This window comes from Pongo pygmaeus, chromosome 9 (assembly GCF_028885625.2).
Source record: "Pongo pygmaeus isolate AG05252 chromosome 9, NHGRI_mPonPyg2-v2.0_pri, whole genome shotgun sequence".
NCBI classification, from domain to species: domain Eukaryota; kingdom Metazoa; phylum Chordata; class Mammalia; order Primates; family Hominidae; genus Pongo; species Pongo pygmaeus.
Window position 1 is genome coordinate 134224316 of NC_072382.2, and position 26656 is coordinate 134250971.

Here is a 26656-nt window from a genome sequence, read left to right on the forward strand (position 1 = left end):
TCCCCACGTCACTTCATAGAACATCAAGCCCTTCTATGAGAAGAGGCATACCTTAGAAGAAACACTATTGAAAGGCCATGATTTTTTTGTTTATGTAGGTCTTCTAAAACAAGCTGCCATCTTTAATATTCATTTCTCAATCTCAGTCCAAAAACACTTTCTATAAGTAAAATGAATGAGGAAATTCAGTTTCCATTTTACTTTTAGTTTAGTTTAGCCAAGGAGTTTGACAAAAATCACTTAAAAAAATCTTTTAAGGAATGCATTAAGGCTAAAAAAGCCGAAACCCACCGTGAGAAAGCACATCACAGAAGGCCCTATATGTCCTTATTCTTTTTTTTTAATGTTTATTTTTGAGACAGGGTCTCATTCTGTCACCCATGGAGTGCAGTGGCCCAGTCCTAGCTCACCGCAGCTTCTGACTCCTGGGCTCAAGTGATCCTCCTGCCTCAACCTTCTGAGTAGTCAGGAACACAGGGGTGTTAGCTTTCAATTTTTTGTAGAGATGGGGCCTCACTATGTTGCCCCATCTGGTCTTGAACTCCTGGCCCTGAGCACTCCTCCTGCCTTAACCTCCCAAATTGCTGGAATTACAAGTATAAGCCATGCCACGGGGCTTCATTCCATTTTTTAAACAATGATATCTCCCCACTGAGCATGTGAAAAATGAGATATGTGGCAGGGCTAGGGAAACAAAGGGTTAAGTACCTTCTTCTTCAACAGTGTGCTCTGGGGATGAGAAGAACCCTGGTCAATAGACAGATATATTGACTTGTTATTATTTAAAGTTGTTTAACCAGGTAGAGATAAACGAAAGCTTTCAGCAGCTGAACTATCACACAAATCACAATTAAGGTGGCATATGTGTTTGGAAGACGTAAAATCAATTCCCGCAAAGATAATGTTTTAGTCTCTATTTGAACTTGAAAACAGAAGTAAATTTTCAGTAGCAACAGCTGGTCTTGTTCCATCCAGGAGGCTCTCTATTAACTGTACAAGAAGGGCCTTTATTACCTCTTCTAATGGTTTTCCTCTATGGTTTTGTCTTCATCTAAAAAAGCCCAATTGATTGCTGTGTTGCTGTTTACTGATGTGGCACAGAGGACGGCAGCTGGGCGCCCACCCACCCCGGTGTTTGGCCCTCCCTCCCCTGAGTGCTGTTTATTGTTTATGGAGGGAGAACAATGGATCCTGGGAACAACTGGTCAGGCTGGGTAGGGGAGGGAGGGGAACTTGCCATCTTTCTCAGCTTTGCTCCCCCAGGTAGCCTTCCCTGAGCTCCACTGGTGGGGAGGTGTGTGTTTAGGCAAAGTAGGGCATTTGAGCAAAGTAGTCTTTGGGATGTAATCACCCCCCACCAAGTTTCCAGCAGTGGGATGTGACCTCTAAAGACTACTCACCATTTCAGGTTTTAGTCATGAAATTTGTGCTTGTGTGTGCATGTGTGTGTGTGTGTGTGGTGTGTTTCACACATGTGTGTTGTCCTTCCAATTCTATCCTATACTCCCAAAGGCAGGGACCACATTTTATGCCACTTCATTTTTTTTTTAATATACTTTAAGTTTTAGGCCACTCCATTCTTTACCAGGCTGAGTGTGGTGCTGGCACACAGCAGATGCTCAGGGAAAGGAGGCTGTGGCACTGGGAATCCACTGGATATAAGCCACCTCCTGGTTGAGTTAGCCGTGCAGTCTCTTTCTCTCTCTGTTTCTTTGTTTCTTTCTTTTTTTTGACAGAGTTTTGCTGTCACCCAGCCTGGAGTGCAGTAGTGCAATCTCGGCTCACTGCAACCTCCGCCTCCTGGATTCAAGTGATTCTCCAGTCTCAGCCTCCCAAGTAGCTGGGACTACAGGTGTCTGCCACCACTCCTGGCTAATTTTTATATTTTTGGTAGAGACAGGGTTTCACCACGCTGGCCAGGCTGGTCTCGAACTCCTGACCTCAAGTGATCCCCCCACTCGGCCTCCCAAAGTGCTGAGATTACAGGTGTGAGCCACCACACTCGGCCCTGTGTAGTCTTTCTTAGGTGAGGTACAAGGGTGCAGTGTAAGCTGGTGGGAACTAGGTCAGGTTTCCCTTTTGGGGTCACAGGGCTTGATGGGGAAGAGGAAATGTACACTGATGAGGTGGGAACTTGACTACCCCAGAGCAGGAGGGAAGGCGCAAGGACAGAATTTCTTGCTTAGGAACAGAGGCTGGCCAGGAGAGGAAAGGGGACCAGGAATAGATGAATAGCCAGGAACCCCGGACAGCAGCTCTCATCTGCCTCTAACTATGTGTCAGACTAGGGCAAAGCATTGGCCTCTGTGTGGCAGGTGCTTTGCCTGAAAAATATGAGCAGTGAAACCCAAGCTTCTTACAAACACGACTGGTTATAAAAATTCAAGATTAGTATCACTATTCCAGAGGATACAACAAACAAACAAAAGCATGATGAAAAGAAATTACTTGCTCTACTCAGGCCACTTCCTTTCAGACAAAATAAGTAGACAGATACCACCGATCCTCCCTTCTCAATATCTTTCATGTCTGTATGATCCCTCCCAGCCTTGGCCACCTCCTACATCAGATGCTTATGACCACAAACACGGACCACACATAGCTCCCCCGCCTCCCCTCCCCTGCCTACTGGGGCTGGCTTCCCCCTTTCGCTCTATCCAGTACATCTCTGCAAGGCCTCAGCTCAAAGGACCATTTTGATTTTGTTGTTCCTCAGTTCAAAAGCCATGGATTCGTTTGTTCCATGGATACTGATGTCCACCCTGTGCCAGGAACTGTTGTAGATATTGAGAAAACAGCAAACATACAAACTACCTCCTGCTATTGTGCTTATTGTCGTGGAGGGTGACAGGAAAAATGAGACAGATAGAAAGGTAGAGAGATAAAGAGATGTATGGGTAGATGATTTTAAGTAGACATATATATTTATATTTATAATCCATATAAGTGGAGTCATATTTAACTAAATTGAGTCAATATTTTACGGTCCATAATCTCTCTTCCCAGGCTGTGATTTTTGTCAGCCTCTGTTGTTTGTCCCAACTAAAAAAAAAAAAGCAAAGATTTCTTCTTACTCATATGATACTCCATTGTGAACTTTGAGTCTAAAATTAATTCTCTTATCTCCTCAGTTCTTTTTAGGACTGCAAGATTCTTTTGTCTGTTGCTTCCCTGAGGCTCTGAGACCCATCCTTGGGTAAAGGTCAGGCACAGGTGAACCTATACCCCCAGTGGTTCATTCCCCAGTGGGAAGGTGGACAGCATCAGTGCTGAAGAGCACAGTCATTTTCTGCACCTGGCCTTTGAATCCAGCCAGGAGATTGCCTAGAAAGTTGATGTTGTTTTCTTTCAAGATATAGGAACCCCTGCCCTCCTTTCTTCCAAGAGATGGAAACTCTCTTTTCTTCCAAGAGACAGACACCATTCCCACCTTGTGAGCTTTCTGGAAGCTCACAAATAAGGCGGTCATGCAAGAGCCTGAAGTGACTTTCTCTTGTGTTCGTTAAAGAAATCCCAGTGTGTTTTGGAATACGGGGTGAACCCCGAAGCACGGAGACAACCTGGCTTGTAACTGGAAAGGGCACGTAGTTGGAAATTTGATGGACTTGCCTTGGAACCCCACCCCTGCTAGTCTTCAACAGTGGGCCTTGGAGCTTCAGTGGGGATAACACATTGTTCCCAAGATTGGTTTGAATATTATATGAATTAGGACACATGAAAGCCTGAACTTCTCACGTGATTTCCATAAATACACAAATGTTAACAGCTTTCCATCCTTGCTCAGCTCCCTCACCAGCTTCTGCTCCCTGCACATGTATCGCTATTGTCCTGAGGTTGCTGTACAGGAACAGGAGTGGGTCTGAAGAGAGGGAAGATTCACCTGCAGACTCCCCGTGCACTACAACAAAACTTGTCTTCACAAGGCAGAATTCTTCGCCTGCATGGTGCCTTTCACTTCTTGTCTCACTCTCTTCCTTAGCAGTTTCAAATTTCTTAAGGTAGGAAATAATTAAGAGGAGGAATGGGGTAGGTTGAAAAGTTCTGAAGCTGCCCACGGAACAGAGGTGAGTACAGGAAAGAGCAAAGCAGGGACAATGGGGAGTTCTGAGACGAACTCAACAAGAAATTTACATCAAAGTGGAAACATCCCAGCAAGCAGACTGACTCAGCACTGGGGCCACCATCCCACAAGGTGGGTAATAGGAAACAGAGAGAAATCACAAATGGGGCTGTCCACACTGTCACGGCACTGAAACTGAGCCTCTGTGTGCCTCAAGAGGAGAATTGGCAGCTTTGTGTCTGAGGACCTCCAGTGAGTCCTTGCATGGTCCTAGCTGATTCAACTATGCAGTGACTATTTCTGTAATAAGCTGATTCCCCTGAGATCTTTAGTGACAAAGAGACAGAAACTGAAGTGGTTTGGTCCTGTAACCAGAGCAACCATCCTTGCAAATCCACCACACGGGAAACAAGATCAAGAGCAAAAGAGACAGGCTTCATGGGCACAGCCCCAGGCTGCCTATGTTCTCAGGTATACAGGTGCTTTCCCAGAAAGCACCTGTACACCTTCAGGGTCTCGGCAGCAAAGAACTTGCAGGCATCCTCTATGCATTTGTACCTGGTTCGCTTATGCTCAAATGGCTGCAGAGAATGGAGGAAAGGGAACTGGATATGATTAAGCATTTAGAAGCTGGGCACCTTGTTAGGCACACTACATATTTTATTTCATGGAATCCCAACCATAAATCTGGTAATGTGATATTTAATTGAAACTAGCCCTTACACGATGCCTTCTAGACAATCATAAGTGGTAGGTGTGGGGTGGCTTGGAAGAGGCAGAAGACTGTGAAGAGGATGAGGAAAGAAGTTACTGATTGTCTACCACTGCATGCCAAGCATCTACAGGCAAGAAGCTGTGCAGGGATTTTCCTATCACTTTTTCTCTTATACACCTCATAGCAATGTCACAGGGTAGTTCTTTCCCAGCTCTACGTGGTAGATGAGTAGACTGAAGCTGTAAGAGATTATTTCATAAGCTTATAGGAACATAGCCAGTACATAGCAGAATCAGAATTTCAACTTGGTTGTCCCTGACCTGAAAGACTATGCTGTCTTGCCTCCTGAGCAACACATACAGATAGACCTGATGCACATGGCTCTGTACTGGATGTGAGCTGACAGGGCCACCTGGATGCAGTCAGACGCTGTGGCTTCCTGCTGAGATTCAGCCTCCTCTAGTTTTAGGAGAACCTCTCTGGGATCATTGAAAAAAAAAATGGAACAAGCTTAATGTATATCTCAATCCTTAAGTCATTCAAATGAAATGCATCACTCTTAATCAGAGGTAGGCTCTCTGATGAGGTTTGAAAGCTTAAAAACCTGTCTGGAATTTGTTAGCAAGCAAGTGAGCATCAAACTATGTGATGAAAATACAAAGAGAAATTGCATCACTGTAATATTACAGGCAAATTGGGAGAAAAATCCACCCTCATTTGAACACGCTCAGTGGTCAGCTATTCTCACAGAACCCAGTGAATAATGGTTTGGCCCTTTGTATGAGGCCCAGAAAGTGCCAAATTTCATCTAGGCAGTGGGACAGCTGTGCCAGTTTCCCCCTTCCCCATTTAAAGCATCTGTTACTTCTTTACCGCGTAATCAGAGAACTGCTCTCTACTCTTCTATCACAACAAGCAGTAAAAAAAAAAAAAAAAAAAAAAAGAAAAAAGAAAAAAACAGTACCTTTTTAAGACAAAATCAGGATACAGAGGAAATGGAGGATGATAAATGAATTGCAGATGGATGATCCAAGAAGCCAGAGTTCCTCTGGAATTAAAGTGAGAGGCAGAGAAAGGAAATCAGGCATCACTTGTGCATGGCAGTGGATGTAATTAGATGACTTAGGAAAATGCTGACGGTGCTTAAACATCTCCACCTGGAGGTTCTACAGATACTTGAAACTGGATATATCAAAAATTGGATGGAACCTCATCATTCTCTTAAGTTTTGAGAATCATAGGATGGTACCATCTTCCGTCCAGTTGGCTGAATTGGAAACCTAGTGTATTCCCCATATTCTACATCCTCCATCACCCCATACCTCCAGGCCCTCCCATCAAAACTACCCCTGAAAATCATCCCAACTTGCCTGTTTTTTCTAATTCCTTCTTATCATCTCTCACCTGAATTATTTCAATGACTCCTAACATGTTTTCCCCTTGCCAGTGTGACCGATGCCCAGTTAGTCCCTGTTGCTGCCTGGTTGATCTTTCTAAACTGCAAGACCAATTTAGCTGCTCTTTTTATTAAATCCTTCAACATCTTCCTTATTTTTTTCAGGACAAGTCCCAGTATGTCAGCATTCTCCATAGAGGTTTTTAGAGTCTAGACCTCGTCTCCTGCCATGGACCTCTGCCTGCACCCCTCATGGGGTAATCTATACTTACAGTTTCCTGACCATGCTGTGCTTCTCTCGTGCCTCTATGTGCTCTTTGACGATGTCCCTCTGTCCTTAGTCACTTGCTCCTCTCCCTCTCCCTTTCCCCGGCTAGGTCCTTCCGCTTCCTGAAGGCTCAGCTGAGACCTCTTGTCTTCTGGAAGAGTGCCTTCAGCCCTCCTGTCTGGGTTAAGTGGCTTCTACTGGGCTCCTCAAGCCCTTGATTAAAAACTACCATGTGCTGTGCTGTGGAATCTGGGCTGGGACTTTCTGGAAGATATACACTCTGTCTCTCAATTTGAATCCTCAGCACCTTCAGCCCTCCTGTCTGGGTTAAGTGGCTTCTACTGGGCTCCTCAAGCCCTTGATTAAAAACTACCATGTGCTGTGCTGTGGAATCTGGGCTGGGACTTTCTGGAAGATATACACTCTGTCTCTCAATTTGAATCCTCAGCACCTGTCATAACTTGGCTATCTGATACATGTTTTTTAGGTTAAAAATTTAGTTCTACTCTATTGCTTCAACACTCCTTTGGAATTCTACCAAAACCTTATTGATGCCACTTTCCAACCTTGTGTTCTTGAATAATCCCAGACTCAGAAATGTGTTTCTCCTCTTTGAATTTCAACAAAGAAATTACATATAAATTACTATTTTTAATTTTTTCAATGAAGTTGAATTTTCAACACAGTTGAATTATATCTTCAGAAGACTCAGGAAAGTGAGGACATAAAAGAAGGCTGAGAGAAGAACAAGAGAAAAAAAAACACAAATGTTTACTTCGCAAGTAATTGTTATATCCTGAGACTATGCTAAACACCCTTACTTATTCGTATCTAGAAGTGGAATAATTCTCACAGCTATTCTACTGAGATGCGTATTATTACCACTGTTTTATTAAAGCTGAGACTTAAGTTCAGAAAGCGTAAGAAATTGGTCTAAGACAATATAACAGGTAATTTGCGAGGTCAAGTTTTCTGAAACAAGCCAGTTGGTTGGAGAACTCATGGTAAAGGCAAGGCAGTATGTCATATGGGAGAGAGGAATTCATGGAGAGGAAAAACTAAGACTATTTTTATCTTTGAAACAACAGACACTGTGGGACACTGACATGCAAATGACCCAGGTGTTTCATCCTACATCACAGAGTGTTAGCCTTCTCTGGAGAAGCCTAGTCTTGGGGTCTATTCAGCAAGTCCCCACTTAAGCTCCACCTACCCCTCCATGCTTCAGCTGCAGCGCATGCCCCCGATGGAGCTTCTCTTTCCCTCATCAGCAATGCTCGTGGTGTTAGATCCAGTGAAAGGTGATATGCTCAGTAATCCTATGTGGGACTGAGACTTTATAACCAGCTTCCTAACCAGCTTTGACATTGTAGGTGTCACTTCCTCCTCTCCAACAGGTCTGTGTTAGCCTGTCATCAACTGTACAGTGTGGTCCTTTGGCCACTTGTAGTTTTAACTGCCTTCATGGTGCTCATTCATTTAACAAATGTTATTCACACCATTGATAAATTATTGAATACCGAATGTGTATGATCCTGTAACCCAATTATTTTTGTAGTAATTTATCTATGCACCATGTCTGCAGCTTATGTTAGCTGTTGTTAGCTGTTTATATTCCAGCGTTTTATCCCTGCAGAAGAAATGGGGTAAAACGAGAATGCCTCCTAATCATCTCACAATATTTGCTCTGCACTTTGCAGTCATATCCTCATATCTCTGTCATAATACTTGCCATACTCAACTGTAATTTTTCTTCTTATACAGCAGTTTTTAGATCTTAAATGTGAACTCCTCAAGTGGAGTTCCTGACTAAATGTGATGCATGAATAATGAATAAATGGGGAAATATAAGAGAAAGAAAAAAAAGATATCCCAATGATTGGATGAACATATTGAAAGAAGGTAGCATCACTTCTAATTTGATGTTTGGTTTCCAAAACTGATTATAGGGTTTGGCCTCAACTAGCACTCCCCGTGAATTTTTCTCAAAGTGAATAATTAATTCAACAGCAAATTAAATTGTGGGGAAAGAAGGAGGTCAGTTACCAGTTGAGGTCCCTCCTGTCTGTTTCTTCAATTGTTTGTTATGTTCATTGCACGACTACAATCCTAGTGTTACAACTGCTCATCTGGGTATTTCCACTCCACTCCCAACTCCGCATGCTTTTCCTACTTAATACACCTTGATAGGGAGAGGAATGCCCTTAATATATCTCCAGAGGCACTTCTGTATATATATAGGATTTTCATAGGGCAAAGATAAAAATGCAGCCAATCATTTAGCTGCCATGCTTACGAGTTACTAGATAAAGCTTCCCTTGTGGAATAGTGAGATAACAGCAAAGATTTTCATTACCTTGAAGTGGATTGGTAAACAGGTGTGTCCGCTAAAGGCTAGCTGGAGCATGCCTGGTGGATGGACTGACAGCTGGGAAAGGATAGATGGTCTAGATAAATAGATAAGTGAGAAACAGTCTCACATTAAGGAGGTGCATGAGTATAGAGATGGAAAAAGGGTTAGATAAATGGGAAAATAATATGTGAATGTATAGTTGAGTAGTTAGCCGATGGGAGAATAAATTGGTTCATGGATGATGGATGGAGCTGAGTGGCTAAATGGAGTGAGAGACTTATAGCAGATGGATGGGTAAATGTTGTGGTATGAACAGGAGCAAGAAAGGGTTAGGTGCAGATAGGAAGAGGATGATGAAAAGGAAGGGAAAAAAAGGCAACAAGAAAGGGAATACTAAAGGTACTGAGATGGCTAGGGGAACTGGAATTTCATTCCCTTGATGAATCATAATTTTACAATGAGCCAGAGGAAATTGGAAACTCCCAATTATTGATGCCTAGTGTTTACTTGCCATTGCAATTTACAAAGAACATGTGTCTAGTCTATCAACTTATCTGTGTTCCATTCCCTGTAGGGGAGACTGAGTCATGAAAGGATTAGCCCTTGTCTACATAGGAAGCCAACAAGAATATAAAACTCATAACTTTAGCTCAGGGACTTTGCCAGAGAAGCTACATGTGCTGTAAAATTAATGAAATAATTTTACACTTTCTACTCAGTTATCAAATCATAATTAGTCAATATCCCTAAGCTTTATTTGAGGAAAGCCTTAAGAAATCTCATAGTTGCAAAATAAACCAAATAGTGGCCAAATAATTTTGAATCAGTGTACACTAAGTGGTGTAATTAAATTCACCAATGATACAGATGAGAGAACAAAGGCTAAGAAAGTCACTTACCAGTCTAAGATCTCACACCTAGTTAACGGCCAAACTGGGAAGGCTTAATTGATACACAAGTGGCTAATGAGAAACTGAGGTGTAAAAAGAAGTTAATATCCATTTCTTTAGAAAAGCAGATGGATGTGTGATGGAGCAAGGGGAGCTGGGGTTTCACTGGAAGAGAAAGGTGTTTTAGAAATGGCAATTAGAGGAAAGGAGCCACTCCTCTGGGGTTCTTTCTCATACTATTCCACAAGAAGCCTCAGCTGAATGAAACCTAACCCAAGTAAAACCTAAGATGCACAAACCTTCATCTAATGGCACACAATTTTAAGAATCAATGTACATCCTCGACCCCATGTCTTCTCATACTTATCCTTGTTAACATGGTGTGTACTTCAAGAAATCAAGCAACAGGAACTTAGGGACTCAAATGCCCAAACTGGGCAGTATCTGGTCACCCCTATTTTTCTGACACATCTCTTCTGCTTTCGTTTTAGCCTACACCAACAAACAATTTAGACTTTGAGGCTGCAGCTACGTTTTATATTGTTTGTAAATAGCATAGATCTTTGATATAGAAATGTAATACAGACAGTGCTAAGGCTGCTTTCTACAGTGTATGCGAGAGAGAGAAGGAGGGAGAGAGAGAGGTGGGCGGTGCAGCTCCAGGCTTTCTGAGTGCATCTACTCTCCAAGGCCAAAAACACACATATGGGAGAAGCACAGCTCGCTTCATATTTTTCCCGTCCTGGATATCAATGAGATGTCCTAATAAACAGCCCCCCAAAAGTTACAAATTTCTCGAACTTTATTGATACACTGCACAATCACAACCATCTCGTATTCATCCTGAATTAGAAAAGGTTACAACTACAATGTAACATGCACAAAATTCAGGTAGTATATTCACCCTTAATACAATTATTGACAGAAATCAAGTCTTCATTGATTTTTTTGAAGGAAAAAATACGAAATAAAAGAAAAAGAACTCTAGAAGGCTGACAAAGTCATACTCTTGTATCATGTGATAAATTTTTAAAGCATTTGAACATAGTTTTTTTTGAAGGATAATTGTGAGAATGGGCACACCCATTGTCTGACACAGCTATAACGGCACCATTGATAAGTCATAATTTTTTTTTAAATCTAAAGGACTCTGAACTTGACAGATACATTTTTGTACACCCACACATTCCTCACAACTGCACTTTACATGTCACGAAAATTTCCGAATGATTAAAAATGCTCCTTTTAACTAACACAAGGGCAGCTTGTAGTACACAGCATTGTTATTATTGATAGCTTTATAAATCTGCCAAATAACATAGAATGTAGCCTCAAAAGGATGGTCGAGGGTTCACAATCTTTCTTTCTCCACCCAGTGGTGTGGAGCAACTCTGTGCCTTAAAAAGGGCACCATGGAAAGAAACAAAAAGGAATCTCTTTCAAAATGCTGGAAATTAGGCTTAGCTGACTACTTTCAGGATAAAGACAATTGCATCTAATTAAGTCCACTCCACATTTCTTTGGACTCTGAGTATTCTGCACCTGAAGGCTAAATTGAACTGGCTCAGCCCTATCTTTTTTGCCACATCTTTAATTACAAATCTATTTCTTCTTCCTTTCATTTACTTCTCTTCTCTCAAGTAAGAAATGTGGGAAATGAGACTGGCAGTTTTGTTTGTTTGCATGTGGTGATCATTAGGCGTTCTCATCACATGGTCTCTTTTTGAAAATGTTGCCTTCCTACTTACACACCTGTGAAGTTTTACTCACGTGCTCAAACTTATTTGTCTTCAAGTAAAAAGACAGGGAAGCTCTGAATAATAGGAGGGGAGGCAATTGGGTATGACAGTTTCCAAGATAAGGTCATGCGCAAAATGAAAACAAAAGATCCTTGCTGTTGGAGAAAAAGAAAATAAATGCATTTTTTCCAAAAAGAAAAACCTTATGCTGCTTCCCTTAATTCCAAAAGGATTGACATTTGCTTTTGTGTGTGTGTTGGTCTGTTTCATTTTGGGCTGGTTTTAGGTAATGCATAGCCAGTTTTTCTTTCTCAAGATCAAAGTCAGTATGGAATTGAGGAAAGATGCCCCACCACCAGATCTTACCTCATCTTAAGCCATTCCTCCCTTCCTACCGTGGGCTGGCGACAGCCAACCAGCACTTGAAAATTCAATGTACAGCCACTCCTGATGCCGTGACAGGGATAAGCTCTCGTTGGGGTTGCCTGCCCACTTTGGGGTTCTCTGCTTTTCTCATGGAATAGTTCTTTCAGCATAAATAGAACTTGCTGATTCCTCTTTGTTAAAGGCAAATCGACTGAATTGATGCAGAAAAAGATCCTGAAACCCAGCCTCAGTTTTGAAGTTGCTAGAGTCCAGGAATAGTCTTCTCACCCAGGTTTTGAGAACAAACTGCCCAATCTGTAAATGTATCATCTAGTAAGAGGCATGGATGTAAGAGGAAAGAGGCTGGGGCCTCTTTGTGACACAAAACCTTACCTTTTCTTCTGTTCACTGGAGCACAATTGCAGCAGAACAGCCATGCGCAGTACTCTGCATAAAACCTGTGCATGTTTTCACAACCACTTCTCTACATCTCCCCCCTCCCCGAATTAAAGCAAGAATGAGAAAAACTAAACATGCTTGTTTAGACTTGCAGTTGACTGTATCAGGCACTTGACATTAAACTACTGAAAAACAAGCTGGGCTGCAGCCTTAACATGAGCATTTTCATTGGCATTACTTTGGTGGAAGTGCATATGAACTCTGTTTTGGGAAGGGGAAGGGTTTCAGAGTCCCTACATTGCTAATTCCTTTCACCTAATCTCCTAACAAGCCCTATTTGGCTTCCTTTTCATGTGGAAAACCTGCAAGAGATGTACTTGCTCAGACTTGTATGTTTTGTCCTGTCTTGCCCCCACCCCATGCCCACTACTGGTACCCTGAACAAATCTAGCCTGTAGGCCTTCTCCATGTACTCTCCGTGTGTGAAGTTGGAAAAGTGTGGATATTGTCTTGTACAAGCATTTGTTGTTCTATATGCTTCAAACTGATGGGTGACAGCCACTCTCCCATGAAGCCATCCCCACCAAAGAAACACAAAAACACGGAAGCAGAAATATGTCTGTTGTGAAGAAGTCATTTTCACTCACAGTGAGTACCCCAGTTGCCTTGGGTTGTATTTACTTTGTTGTCTTTACCCCAGACAGACGAGGATCGACTGTAGCATTTTTCTCCCTCTGAAACATGGCTGGGATAGGTAACCACCAGAGGGGCATCTTAGTATCCTTTGGAAGGGGGAACAGCAGGGTTCCATAGTGACCCTGAAGCCAGCCTTGTTGGGTTGAGAGGTTCTGATTATCTTGGCCAAAGGAGCATGGACCCTTTCCTGTAGAATAAGTCTTGGAGTGAGGAATAGGTCCAGCTTGTCCATTTCAAGCACTGCGTTCTCCAAGACTGTCCACTCTTCACAGCCTTCACATTTATTCCACTCCAAAGTAACAAATTTATTATCAGTAGCATGCTCAGATGACACATTTAATTCTCGTACACTATCTGACACCAACTCAACTCCAGATGCTGAAGATGGTGACAGATCTGAAATGTCTATGTGCGACCTTTAATTCTGATTTTGTGCCTGCTCATGATCATCCCTGGAACTGGGAATCAATGTGCCATTCCTAGCACATCATTTACGGTTCCCGAATCTGGCTCCTGGCAGCTCACTAGGAAATGCAGATGTCTGTTTACAGCTGGAAAATGTAACATTAATTTCACTCACACCAGCTCTACCTCTTAAGACAGTGCTTAGCATTTAGTGTGCCAAGATAGCCTATGTTTGTATGTATGTATATATGTATAGATATCTCTGTGTGTGTTTCCCCACGGCAGAGGTCACATTCATGTGCCTTGATGGACAAAAACAAAGAGGACACTGATACTGGAGGAAGAAGACCAGTTAAGCATTAAGGGCACAGAATTCAATGGTGCTCATATTTTTTATTTTTTAGACTGAGGGCCTGGAAAGGTTTTCCAACTGAGGCAGGGCAGGTCTGAGTTTGATGCTGCGTTCTCATCCTCTCTGTGGATCAGTCCCTGCAGCACACCTGTGTGGTCTGCAATGCCTTTATTTTGAATCCCAGGCAACTTTGCTGGATGAGTCCTTCTCGTCCCAGGAGACAAGGCAGCAAAGGTGGGTCAGCTCTTGTTTGTATGCTGGGTCTGCTTTGAACCTGAAGAGCTGGTGAAGTTCTTCCCCAAAGCCATTGGAGAAGCAGCTGCATCAGAGGAAGCTGTGTCACTGACACTTTCTCCCTTCTGTTTGCAGTGTTGTGTTAATCAAGTGCTTGAAAATTAAGTCAGTTGCTCAAGTGCCCTCAGCTCAGAAGAGCTTCCTGAAACAAATACCAGAGTTGTCAATACACCCGCCATGTAATTGGCCTCCATCAGCTTTTTACTGGATAGTTTTCAAACAGATTAAACCAGAACTGGAGCAGAAAGGAGACTCTAGCTGAAGTCATCCCACTCAGGCGGGTGGACTCTTCACTTTGCATTGCAGAGACAGATGTGTTTTTCTCTCATGTTCTTGCTGCTAAGGAAAGCCAGCCATAGGTTCCTGACATGTACTTTCTTGAAGGGTTGAGTGAAGCATAAAGGCTGGCACCTTTGTCCTTCAAGTGCAAAGGAAAACCACAGTGCTAATCAAAACTTTTTCTAGGCTGATCTGCTTCCCAAGAAGATGTTTTAGAAAACACAGGCTCTTTTGGGAATAGTGAGTGACTGATCATTAGCTTGCTACTTTGGCCTATCTGTTAGTGTCTCCCTTGGGTGGATAGGATACCAGATTTTAAAGAGTCCACAACACAGGGTATTGCTTTTGCATTTTGTTAGCCTGTGAGATCGTTGGAACTTTCACAGAAGTTGAAAGATAATTTTGAAGATGCCAATGTCTGCTGATGGTGTATAAATGAATACAGTGGGAGAGACACAATATGATTAGAGATTAATATGGGGATGAATTGATAGTGAGTAGTAGAGAGAGAATAGAAAGGAGTGTTAGACAATTACATTGATAGATTGATAAACAGTAAATAGATTGCTAGAGAGGAAGACAGGTGAGTAGATAATAGGATGGTGAGATAAATCAGATATTTGAGTAGATGGGTAACTGTATCATTACTTTGATAGATAGCTTGATAAAACCTAAATAAATCAGCCACCTATCAATCACGTTTATGAGTTGAACTTCTCTTTTTAAAAGAGAAGTACTATCTTCAAAATGCCTCCCCCTTTTTTGGTCACTTGACTTGCAAAATTTAGTGTTGGGTTGCATGCATAGCTCCAAACTTCAAATCTCTGCAGATGGTGGAATGGATGAGTAGGGCAGAGGGGCTACAGAAGATGGCACAATCATCTATATTGAAATCTACAGATATGTATATAGTAGGATAGTGTCCCAGAAAGAAAAGGTGTGAACCCTAATGGAATTAGATAATAATTAACATGGATGGGGGCATATGTACACTGTCATTAAGAAAATAATCATAGATAATAGGACACTTGGATGTAGCTCTTGCTGTGCACTATGTTATGAGTCAAGTTGTGTCTTCAGGGTGTTTATTGTGAGGCTCAATTTTTGCTCAAATGAAACTTACGTTTTGTTGTGTGTGGCAGAGGATGTTGGTGGGAATGATGATAAGGAGAGAAGCAGAGGAAAGGGAAGGGTCAAGGTAGCAGGAGCAGACCCCATTTTTGGACACACCAATGAATGATTATCCTACACATGGTAGAACCCTGCCCACCCCGCCCCCAACCCCACTCATTCAAGCTGGAAATAAAAGCAAACAAACAAACAAACAAAAACAAAAAGAAAACAAATCTAGAAGAAGAACAGAAAAAAACAAACAAAAAGAAGCCCAAGCTGGTTTGCTCTCCGCAGTGTAGATTAAAGTCTGTGATATGGAGAAGCAGGCGTTGCTCAGAGGACCTAGGATTTCTTATCAAAACTTGATGAAGAAGTGAGCTAAGAGGGTCCCTGATAGCCAGAGACAAGCCAGTGCTCTGGAGGCCGAGTTTACACCATCAATGACTGCTCCAGGCCCTGTGTAGGGGAGAGAGAGACAGACCCATTAGCATACACCCAAGGACATCATAGTTCTTCCCTGACAAGCAAATACACATACATGCTTCCCACCTTCCACCCTTCCACTGACCATTCTGAGTCTAGACAAAGGAAAAAGCTCATTGGGAGTATTTAGGAACTCAAAGGGGCAAGCTGGTGGGATGCCTTGACCAATGCAGCCTGCTCTGAAAGACTATGCTTAAAAAGTAAATAGGTGAAGCTCAGGCTAGTCATTGAGGCCCGTGGGCCCAAAGGTTAAGGCAACACATGGAAAGGCAGACCTGCTGGCTGTTTTCTAAGCAGTGCCTCTAACTGTGTGCTATACTTGGAGAGTGTCCAGTACAGACAATGATGAGTTGCGGGGCACGCGGCCAGAGAGGCAAGGAGCAGGTGGTGGGGTAGGAAGGGGAGACGGATGGAGACATATGTCCAAGTGTTGATGTAGCAGACTTGTCAACCTCAATGGATGCAACCTAGGTGTTCTGGAGGCTCCTCCTGCAGCAGCTAAGGAAGGAAGAACAATCATCCCCATGGGTTTTAAAGGCTGGAATTAGGCTTGTCCCAGCAGTCAGTGCTGCCTCCCTAAAGGCCTTGAAGCAGATCAACATGCCCAAAACAGACTGCCCCTGAAGATTCCACTCAAGGGGCTCTCCCTTGATCTTTTTCTACCTTCTCTCTCTCTCTCTCTCTCTCTCTCTCTCTCTCTCTCTCTCTCTGTCCCTTTCCTGTATCCCCAGTACATCATTCAAGGTCCACCGGGAAATAAGTCCACAGTATTATGAGTGCTGTTCTTTTCCCCTCATCTTCCATGGCTCAAGAAGACAAACCATATGAATTGGTATTATCCCAGCCTACTGCAAGGGCAGGTGTATCTAACTTGGACCAGGTGTTCTTCCATCACCTTTATCAGAAAGCACATATGGTGGTATGCAAGACTAGGAGCCAGCAGCAAGTGTATACCAGAAAAAGCAAAATCTATTATTACCAAGGGATTACAAGCCATTAAGAGGCATTTCTATAAAACTAGTGAAGAAGCAAAGGAGATTCAAAGGAGACAGTACACCTCTTCTACCATCTCTAGCCAGGACTTCACAGCTTCTTTGAGAAGCAAATTGGCCCACTGGAAATAAGCTGAGGTGCAGCAGAACCTCTTTAGACAGGACCAGTTCATTTGGCATGCCTGTCAACCTTATGGTGAGGATCCATGCCTTGCCCAGGAGGGACTGATGGGAACATTTTACTTTGGGAAATTCAGGTCTGTCACTTCAGCAATGAGTATACAACTGTTCCTCTCCACTAATCTTAACATGAATACCTTTTCTTTCTACTTAAAATATACATGCTTTTATGGACTAAAAGTCATATTTACTTGATAGCTTGAAGTCTGGCTCATATTACCCTGCATTTTTGTCAGAGAATATTCACAAAAAAGGGCAGGATCCAGGTTCTAGCGACATGTTAATGTCCCAGAGGAGGCTCCATAGATATTGATGGAAAGTAGCCTGACTGTGGGGCCTCCAGCAGTCCTGGCACACATCCTGAGAAATCATACTGTCCTGCAGAATGCACTGAGCTAGAAATGCTCAGCTTGAAGCTCAAGGTAATTCTCTACATATTGTCTTTGAAAGATGAGTGATTTAGATTTTTAGATAAGTTCATTTACATTTTTAAATAAAAATATGTACATAAAGATACTTTTAAAGAAACATATGGGCAGATTCATAAGGCCCATATGTTTCTTTAAAAGTATCTTTTTGTATATATTTTTCTTAAAAAGTATTTTCATGACATATATGGCGTATATACTAGACTAGTTTTATATCTGTATATATATGTATGTATATATATATATGTCTTTGTCTAATTATTATTTTGAACTTAAGAAACAATTGAAGCCCTGATATGCTCCACTCTAGACAGACAGAACTCTTGCGTGTAGGAATCATTCTATCCCAAGTTCTACCAGTGAACTGAAACATTCCTGTGGATACCATGCCATCAGCACAAGGTTGAATATAGCTAAAGCAAAGAGGAATGGGGCAATATACACAGAAAACAGACCATGGAAGAGTGGGGCTCAGAGAGAGAAGGAGGCAGAATAGTAAAGGGAAATGAGTATTTCTGGTGGTGAGCAGCAGTTGCCATCAGATGCTTGGTGCTTACTGGGTGGAGGTTTACAGCCATATTCAGCTTCTGTTGAGCATTCCCAAGAGTGGAAACGCAAGGGAGACTTAGCAGGTATGTAGGCTGCTCAGCCTGCTTAGGGCAATGATGACAACACACATTCACACTGTGCTCTCCACGTGGCAAGCACGATTCTAAATGCTAAACATATAATCAGTCATTTAATCATCACATCAACCCTATGAGCTACGTGCTACTGTCATTCCCACTTTGTAAATAGGAAAACTGGGAACAGAGCAGTTAGACATCTTACCTATGGCCACGCAACTTATGCACCTTGAGCTGGATTAGAACCAAGTCACTGTCCTCAGAATCTATGCCCTTAATTGTTACAAGTTTACTTTCTCTCTGTAGAAAATGACCATTTGTGCAGGTTTTCCAGGGACCACAGTATCATGGTGTGAGAGAAACAATGGACTGGGAATGCAATATCTCTGTGTGAATGTGCTGCACCCTAGCTGAGTGACGGTCCCTCTCCGGGCTTTGCTTCTCGCATTGCAAATTGAGAAGAGATGGGGTTTGATGACCTGTGAGGTCCTTCTTCTATTCGTTATTACATAATAACTTCTCTGAGTTATTACGTGAATGGAAATTCTGCATCCAGATGTTAGGAGAGATAGTTGGTGAGTAGCCAGACAGCCTTCTTCAGTTGAAAGAAAACTGTCAACACGTGCCTTTTGCACTTCAGAATTCCATCTTCCCTGAGACAACAAGATGGCACCAAACACTCTAGACCCTAAAGTTTCCCTTTTGCATCCCCATTTTCTATGTGGCTTCAGGGAGTTTTATTCTTCAGCAGGTATGATGAGCATCTGCTTTGTTGCATCAAATGCCATAGCAATTTACTGCCAAAGTGCCTTTGGTCAATTGGTGTATGAGAAATGGCTGGGCTATTGTGGCCAGAGAATGAATTTAATCCACTGTGATACAGAGTGAAGCTAGCATCACTTTCCTCATAAAGTTCCTGGGCACATTTAAGACTTGTCAGCTGGGCCAAATGCCAATGCGGTGAGGGCTCCGCCGGAGGGCTCTCCAGCTGTGTTTGGAGCAGGTACATCTATGTACCACTCTCTAGACTGGAAGAGTGTGAGACAAAAGCCATGGGCAATGAACTCATTCTTTAATTGCATCTTTGCAGTAGCCCTGTGTAACTGGAAATGAGGAAAAGAAAGTTTCTGGGTTAGTTCTCTCCCACTAGGCTGCTGTATGCTACAGTTGCTCACCTAACGTGGCCAAATGCTTTTCTGCTTTAATATAGAAGTTATGGGTTGCTGCAATTTAAGTAATGTGGTGTGGTCCCATGGCCTCGGGGTCCCACGTGTTACCATGAGGCTTTTGTAAATGTTAGCTCAACAAAGCTACAGAGCCACCTGTGTGACAGGGGAGGACACGGTTTTGAAGGAACTCTTCAGGCTGAGCTCAGCAGTGGTAGCACTGAAGCTTGCATACAGGGCTTCAGAGTCAGGTTGAGTACAGTTTTCTTAGAGCATGGCCTCAGCCGGTAACAGCTGCATGGACTTCTCCAGGTACTTGGTACCCAAGATGATACAATTTTGAATTTCAGTATGTAGGGTCAGAAACCCAAATGTTTGTATTTATTCATTTATTGGTAAAAATTGGAAGAAAGGTGATTCTTCTCTAAAACCTAGAATCCTAGAGGCAGGTTTTTTTTTTTTTTTTTTTTTTTTTTGAGACGGAGTCTCGCTCTGTCGCCCAGGCTGGAGTGCAGTTGCGTGATCTCGGCTCACTGCAAGCTCCACCTCCTGGGTTCATGCCGTTCTCCTGCCTCAGCCTCCCAAGCAGCTGGGACTACAGGCGCCTGCCACCACGCCCGGCTAATTTTTTGTATTTTTAGTAGAGACAGGGTTTCACCGTGTTAGCCAGGATGGTCTTGATCTCCTGACCTTGTGATCTGCCCACCTCAGCCTCCCAAAGTGCGGGGATTACAGGTGTGAGCCACCATGCCCAGCTGAGAGGCAGATTTTTCATGACGTATTCTACTCCAGAAAACTGATGCTAAAATGCACCCAGATAAAAGCCCATGGGTTTGGAAGAAAGGCGAAGGAGCAGACTTCCTGGAAGCGTAACTGGAAAACATACCTAGGGACCTCAGGAAAGGCTCTCTACGCTCCCCCGGGGTAAGGTGGCCGACCGCGATCTGGCAACGTTGGAGTTGGACCAATTTGGATTTAAATTCTGACCCTGTGGGTTGCCAGCTCTGTGATCTTAGGCAAGATACTTCCTGTTTTCTCACTGAAAATAGGCGTGATGATGCTGAGTTTGCAGGACTGGTTGAAGGATGAACGTAATTAGTACAGTGCCTGGTACAAAGTAGTCATGTGATCATGGCAACTGCTGTTGGAACAGCACACCTCCCTGTGCCTTTCTTAGTGGAGACTAATACTAGCTTGTTTAGATCATTCCAAAATATGTTGAACCTGGGGTGAGGTATTGGTAGGGGAGTGAGTAAAGAGGTGGGATAGCTTAAGATTGCAGATGAGAGAGACCACCGGCTGTGAGGGATCTGGAGGATGTGGGGCATTGAGCAGGGCACTGGGAGCCAGCCATAGCCAAGCTTCCTGGCTAGTCAAAGGGTAATGTGTCCATCCCACAATGGAGATGGGCCCCAAGCCAGCCTTGGGAAATGTTGAAGTCATTCATTCAACATACGTGAATTGATCCCTGCCATGCACTAGGCTCTGCTTTCACAAAGAAAGACAGAAACAGTCCATACCTTCAAAAAGCACAAACTTCAGGAAGAGCTAGCATATCCTCTGTCCTTGACTAAATAAATAAACAAATAAACAGACAAATATTTTTTTAAACCATCACAGACTCTGGGAAGAAAGCAATTTGGAACAAATAACCCTAAATCCCTTTCATCTCAGGAACATCCTGCCTGTTGGATAGTCTTAAGAGGATTGATTTTAAGAGTCAGAACTGAATTTGAATTCTGGCTGTGCTACCCAATAGCAGGAAGACTTTGGACAAGACCGCCGACTATTCCGAAACAGTTTCTTTTATGTATAAAATGTGGAAGGAGTAGTTCTATCTACCCTTGCAGGGTTTCTCTGAGAATGAGTTAAGATGGTGTGTGCAATCATCAAGTACAGAGTAAAGGAAGATGAAATATTAGGTGAGTTGGAACTAAGGCAAGAATTGCTAATCCATATAACAGCATCTTGTGTAGGGGTTCTGCTTTTAAAGAAAGAGGTGTTCTAGAATACTAGGTTCTCAAAGGTTATTCTCCAACACCAGCTGAAAGCAAGCTTGGCTCCAGCTGGTAATTGGGTGACCTTGTCCCTTCTGGAAAGGCCTGAAATGGCTGCTAACCACAGGTAAAAGCTTCCTAACGAATGCCAGCTATTCTGAAGAAGTGTATTCAGTAGCCCAGTACTTTCTGTGGGCAAATGCCACATTTAAGGACTCTTTCTCTATTTATGGTTAACAATAATTCAATTGAACTAGAATGGCTGCTACAAATATCAGTCTTAATTAAATATTTTCAGGGATAAATGGAAAGTGAGAACATGTAATTATGCCCTTTACCATTATTCCAGCACCTCCTCCTTCACCGTTTTTAATGTTAAAAATTAATGGCTTCTTCATGCCTGAAGTTAAGCATCTTTAAAAATATAAGCTGAAATGAAGATGCAAAGCCACAAAATAAACTGAGTGACAACAACAAAATAGTTTGGGCACAGGTATACAGACAAATAAGATTTCCTTCAGAATATAGAAAGAATAGTTAGAGACCAGATATGGTTAAGAGACAAGTTTCAGAAATGGCAAAGGGATCCATTGGTGTGGGCATTATGGCCAGAGCAGGTCCATGCGGCTACAAGGGAAGCTCAGCAGGGGTAAGACACATAACAACAACAACAACAAAAGAAAATGAACAAATAAAAATTCTACTTTTGAGAGGCTACGTATCTTGGCAAATTGCTAGGTTTGTGAAAACTCATCATGGTTTTTGCCATTACCTTTTTTTAGAGACCGAGTCTCACTTTGTCACCCAGGCTGGAGCGTAGTGGCACGATCTTGGCTCAGTGCAACCTCTGCCTTTCAGGTTCAAGTGATTCTCCTGCCTCAGCCTCCCAAGTAGCTGGGATTATGGGCATGCACCACCACGTCTGGCTAATTTTTGTATTTTGTAGAGATGGGGTTTCACCATGTTGCCAAGGCTGGTCTTGAACTGCTAGCCTCAAGTGACCCACTCACCTTGGCCTCCCAAAATGCTGGAATTACAGGCGTGAGCCACCACGCCTGGCCTAAACATTAGATTTTTTAGAAGAAAATTTGGTTGAAGGCTTAAAACAGAATAAAGCCACACCTACCACATAAGAACTGGAAACTTTAAGCCTGGCCATCCTGGCACTAAGCTTTTGCTGCTGCATTCAGGGGTGGCTCACCACCATCTTGAGTGGCAGGTGTTGACAATCACAGTACCCAAACTCAGCACAGAGCTCTCAGAAAAAAATATAGAAGCTTCCTGCTGAGATCCTGCCTCATGAGAGATTTTGAAGCTTAAAAATGTAGTGTATATAACAAGCCATGAAGGTATTGGAATGTGTCACTGGTTTTCTTTTCCATGATTACAATGAAAATATGACATCGATCTCCAGCAACCATAAACTATATAGCTGAAATTCTACTAAAATGGCAGATGGTAGGGTGACCACACTAAAAAAGAAAAGAAAAAAAAAACCCCATAGGCAAATTGAGCTTGTTGATAGGACAGTGAGATTAATGAAATATCTGAAGTCTAAGAAGATACGGTTTTGTTCTGAAATTTGGATAGGTTTTGTAAGTATGATTATGAACTGTGTGACCTTCCTAATGAGGAACCAAAAGGATAATGATGTTCTTGGTGATTAAAAGAGGAGCAAAGAAATCTAATTAGATGATGTATGTGTTACACTTGTTGGTGAAACATAAAGCTATTTTTAGAGGTGCTGGCTGATGAAGGCACATCACTTCCCTTCAAAGGGAACTTTTCCTCCATTGAGTTTAATTACAGCGGCAAACGTAGCACTGTGTTGTTTCACAAGTAAGATCAGCCAACAAGGCTCTGCAGCACAACTAAGACCAGTCGATAAAGAGGCAACCATCTTTCTTCTGTTCTCCTTAACACACCCTGTTTTGTACTTACTACAAAAACAAAAGCTTAAGAAGTTAATATCAGAAGTTAATTCAAATCTGTCAGCTCATCACAAACCTGGAAGAGACAAGACTTGAGTCTATGTTGAACCATAAGCTCTGTGTCTGTGCTGACATCAGCACACCCTGAACGCTCAATGTTAAATTCTAAATGCTTAGGCTAATAGCCAGATGTCAATGATTCAGAGTGAGGAGGGCGGGGTACGAGCGAACGACGAGGAACCTCATCAAGAATGAAATGGGAAATGTCTGCAGTTTTTTTCTAATATGTTGACATTTTGCAGGTTGGGGGAAAATACAAATGATTACGCTGCTGTCATCAGCCAAAAGCAATGGTGTTTCTCTCTGACTCATTCCCTTCCCACCTGGATTTAAATTGTGGAGTTGAAAAATAAAAATCATACACGTTATCAGCAGGAAACGGACAAATATGTGCAGCTTTTGATGTCTCTGCAAGAAGATATCATGTGATGAACGTCTTCCTAAACAGAGAATTGGAATATGTCATATAGCCTCCTTCAAAAAGGAGATCTGGGATGGAGGTCCCTAATTTTTAAATTAGATTTGGAACATACAGGAGGCCAGAATGCAAGGGAAAGTCAGAAAAATAGTCATTTGGCTTCCCTGAGGGGAGGGGACTACAAGTCCTCTTGGGTATTTGGCTTTTCTTTGGTTAGTGAAAGGTATGAAACTGTATAGAGGCTATAACTGACGCCCTCATTGACTGGAAGATATATTTATTAATTCAACAAACAGTTACTGGGCAACACTCACTGGAAGATATAGTGTTACATCCTCTGAGTGCAGAAAAAGACACAAACAAAATATAAGCGTAGGGGTAATCTACCATGAGAGCCCAAAAGATGAGGGATTGATTCTTCAGTGGAGCTCACAAATGCTTTACTTATGGGGCGTCATTGAGCAGAGTCCAGAAAGTACGCACTCATCAGGCAGAGAAGAGGGCACAAGCCTGCCTCTGTGACCCTCCAGCACACTGGGAGACACAGTATATGGGTTTGAAAGAAACAGGGGATTAAGGTCAGACAGACATAGGTACAAAACCTGCTGCTGTCCCTTGCCCCTTCCGTCCATGGTGGAATCCCTCCTACCTGGGGGAATTCAGTAACATCATTTGTTCTTTGAGCTCTAGGCTCTTCTTCTGTCCAATGAAAAATAATAACAATATCTTTCTCAAAGTGTTCTTAGGTGTCTAGAGCCATGTGTGGCTGACACTTGATAGCTGGCAGCTTCTTTATTCCTCAAGCATGGCACTTCCTAAATTTTATTGTAACTGTCTACTTACTTGTTTGTGCAAGATCAGAAATTCGGTTTCTCCTGGTACTTTAGTCCTTAGTATAATTCCTGGCATACAGTAGGCACTAAACAAATATTTGTTGACTAGATGAATGGATGGAGGGATGAATGGATGGATGGATGGACAGTGGCAACAGCATGATGTGTAATGGGATCTGGGACATAGGGGGCCCAGCCTGGTGGATGCAGGGAAGGTTGCAGGTGGAGTGCTGGGGACACTTAAAGCTATAAGGCTACGCTGATCTCACAGCGAGAACAGCCTTAATGCCAAGCTGTTCTAGGAGGCAGAAGTTTTCAGCAATCAAAATGACAAGGTTCATTCTGAGTTTTGGAAATGTCACTTGGCCCTGCTGTGGCAAACCAACAGGAGTTGGATTGCCAAAGAAAGATGAGAGAACCAGTGAGAGGATATCACAATTGTCCATGTGCGATGCATGACACAATGTGAGTGATAACGGAGATGGAGAAGTCAGAGTAAAGGCCATTTGGTGGGACTTGTTGGCTAACAGATGTGAGGAGTGAGGGAGAGGAGGAAGTCAAAAATGACCACAGAGATTCTAGAGAGTGTGCAGGGGAAGAGCGAGGCACGACCGAGCGTTCCCAGGGGAGAAAGGCTGCCTTTGAGATCCCTGTGGAATATTCAGGGAGAGAGAGTGGCTTGTAGCTCAGAATTCAGGACAGAACTAAAGACACAAATTCAGGAATTATCAGACTGTTGTTCAGAGGCCATCAATCTTCAGTGTGCATAGGATTCCCTAGGAGAGCTTCTTAAAAAGTGCATTCTCAGGACCTTCCCTAGAGATTTTGATTAAATGATTCTGGGGCAAGGCTCACATATCTGCATTTTTAAAGCATCCAGAATAAGGCTAATGCAGGTCAACAAATACCTCACCGTTGGGTGCCTGAAGGTACAGAAGAGCCCTTCCCCTCTCACCATAGGCTGACCCCTGGGAAGACTGATAGGGCAGGTGCTGGAGGAGCTAGAAGCAGACTGAGGAAGGCAAGGAGACAGTCACCACCGGTTATATCACTGAAGCCAGAAGTGGGGCCTTGTGGGGTGAGAGGGGGTCTGGCACTGAGAGGAGGTCGGGTGTTAGAGGGAGACAGATCGTGGTAGCTGAGGCGTAAGTAGGTTTGAGAAAGGGAGATACAATGCAAGTTCTCCCTCCCAGAGGCCTGTGGTTGGAGGGAAGAAAAGGCACGGGTGCGGCATGGAGGTTGCACTGAAGAGAAGTTCAGTCTTTGTGCCCCCTCTCCATGTCCCAGCTAGAGCCACCTGGGGATAGGTGTAGTTGTGAAGATGCCCTAATACAGACATGGAATGAGAAGATGCAAGGAGGAAGAGGAGGGAGGTGGGGGATAAGGCAGCGGCGCTGAGGGCTCTGCCCATGGGTGGGATGGTTTCCCGTGAGAAGGAGGTCAGCAAAGGGCAGAGGGTGAGAGCCGCTGCCTGCTGCAGGCTCTGGCAGAAGGAAGTCCAGCTCAGAGAGCCAGTCTGATATGTATATTTATTCTAGAAAAATGGCCATTAGCAAAAGAAAATAGAGATTACGCCCTCATGGCTCCCAGGAGCCGCGAGGCAGGCTGGAGTCACAGCTGCTCCAAGAGGGCTCAGGCTTGGCCTGAGGAAGAAACTCTGCGCACAGATGTTGCCTTAACTGGAGCGTTTGCCTTTTTCACTTGCGATGACAGGATTCCTATGAGTTGTCCCTGCGCCCTACACTTAACTCTTAATGTAACTGATTTGTGTCGCTGCAATTTCACAGATAAAATGTGAGAAATTTGTTTTTCTCTCTGCAGTCTCCCCCCTCCGTCTTGGCTTTGTTTGCGTTCTCTGTCCCCTTCCCCTGCCAGTTCCAGTCATCCAGGCGTTTACATGCCTCATTAAGCACGTCGCACTCTCTGCAGTGCCGGATGTAATCAAGTCCAGAATCTTCTTTCTCTGCACACTAAGGACAGGATGGGGGGATGGGGCTTCTTGCTCAAGGCCCAGAGGGGACAAAGGGGGTTGACGAACTGAGAGAAAGTGAGTCACCTCCAAAAGGGACAGAGCTGTGGTCAGCAAGCTGAAACCCAGCCACCTCTGCTGTACTTAGGCCTGGCAAGACTTCAAGGTGCCAAGGGGCTCCCTGTGGACCTTCCAATGGCTGCACCCACTCAGTAAAGCTAACGAATGCTTAGAGCAAGCTGATTTGC

At 43.2% G+C, this 26656-nt stretch overlaps 1 protein-coding gene across 6 annotated transcripts in view; it reads right to left on the reverse strand.

Moving 5' to 3' along the window:
- Positions 1-10466: 10466 nt before the first annotated feature.
- OPCML (opioid binding protein/cell adhesion molecule like) overlaps positions 10467-26656 on the reverse strand; it is a 1131176-nt gene continuing 1114986 nt past the window's right edge. For 4 of the 6 annotated variants that reach the window (XM_054439375.2, XM_054439370.2, XM_054439374.2 and 1 more), the window contains one exon: positions 10467-15781. In XM_054439375.2, coding sequence (XP_054295350.1) covers positions 15681-15781 — 101 coding nt within the window. In that variant the 3' untranslated portion in view covers positions 10467-15680. The remainder of the gene's footprint in view (positions 15782-26656) is intronic. The other 2 variants (XM_054439372.2, XM_054439371.2) reach the window with 1 other exon arrangement.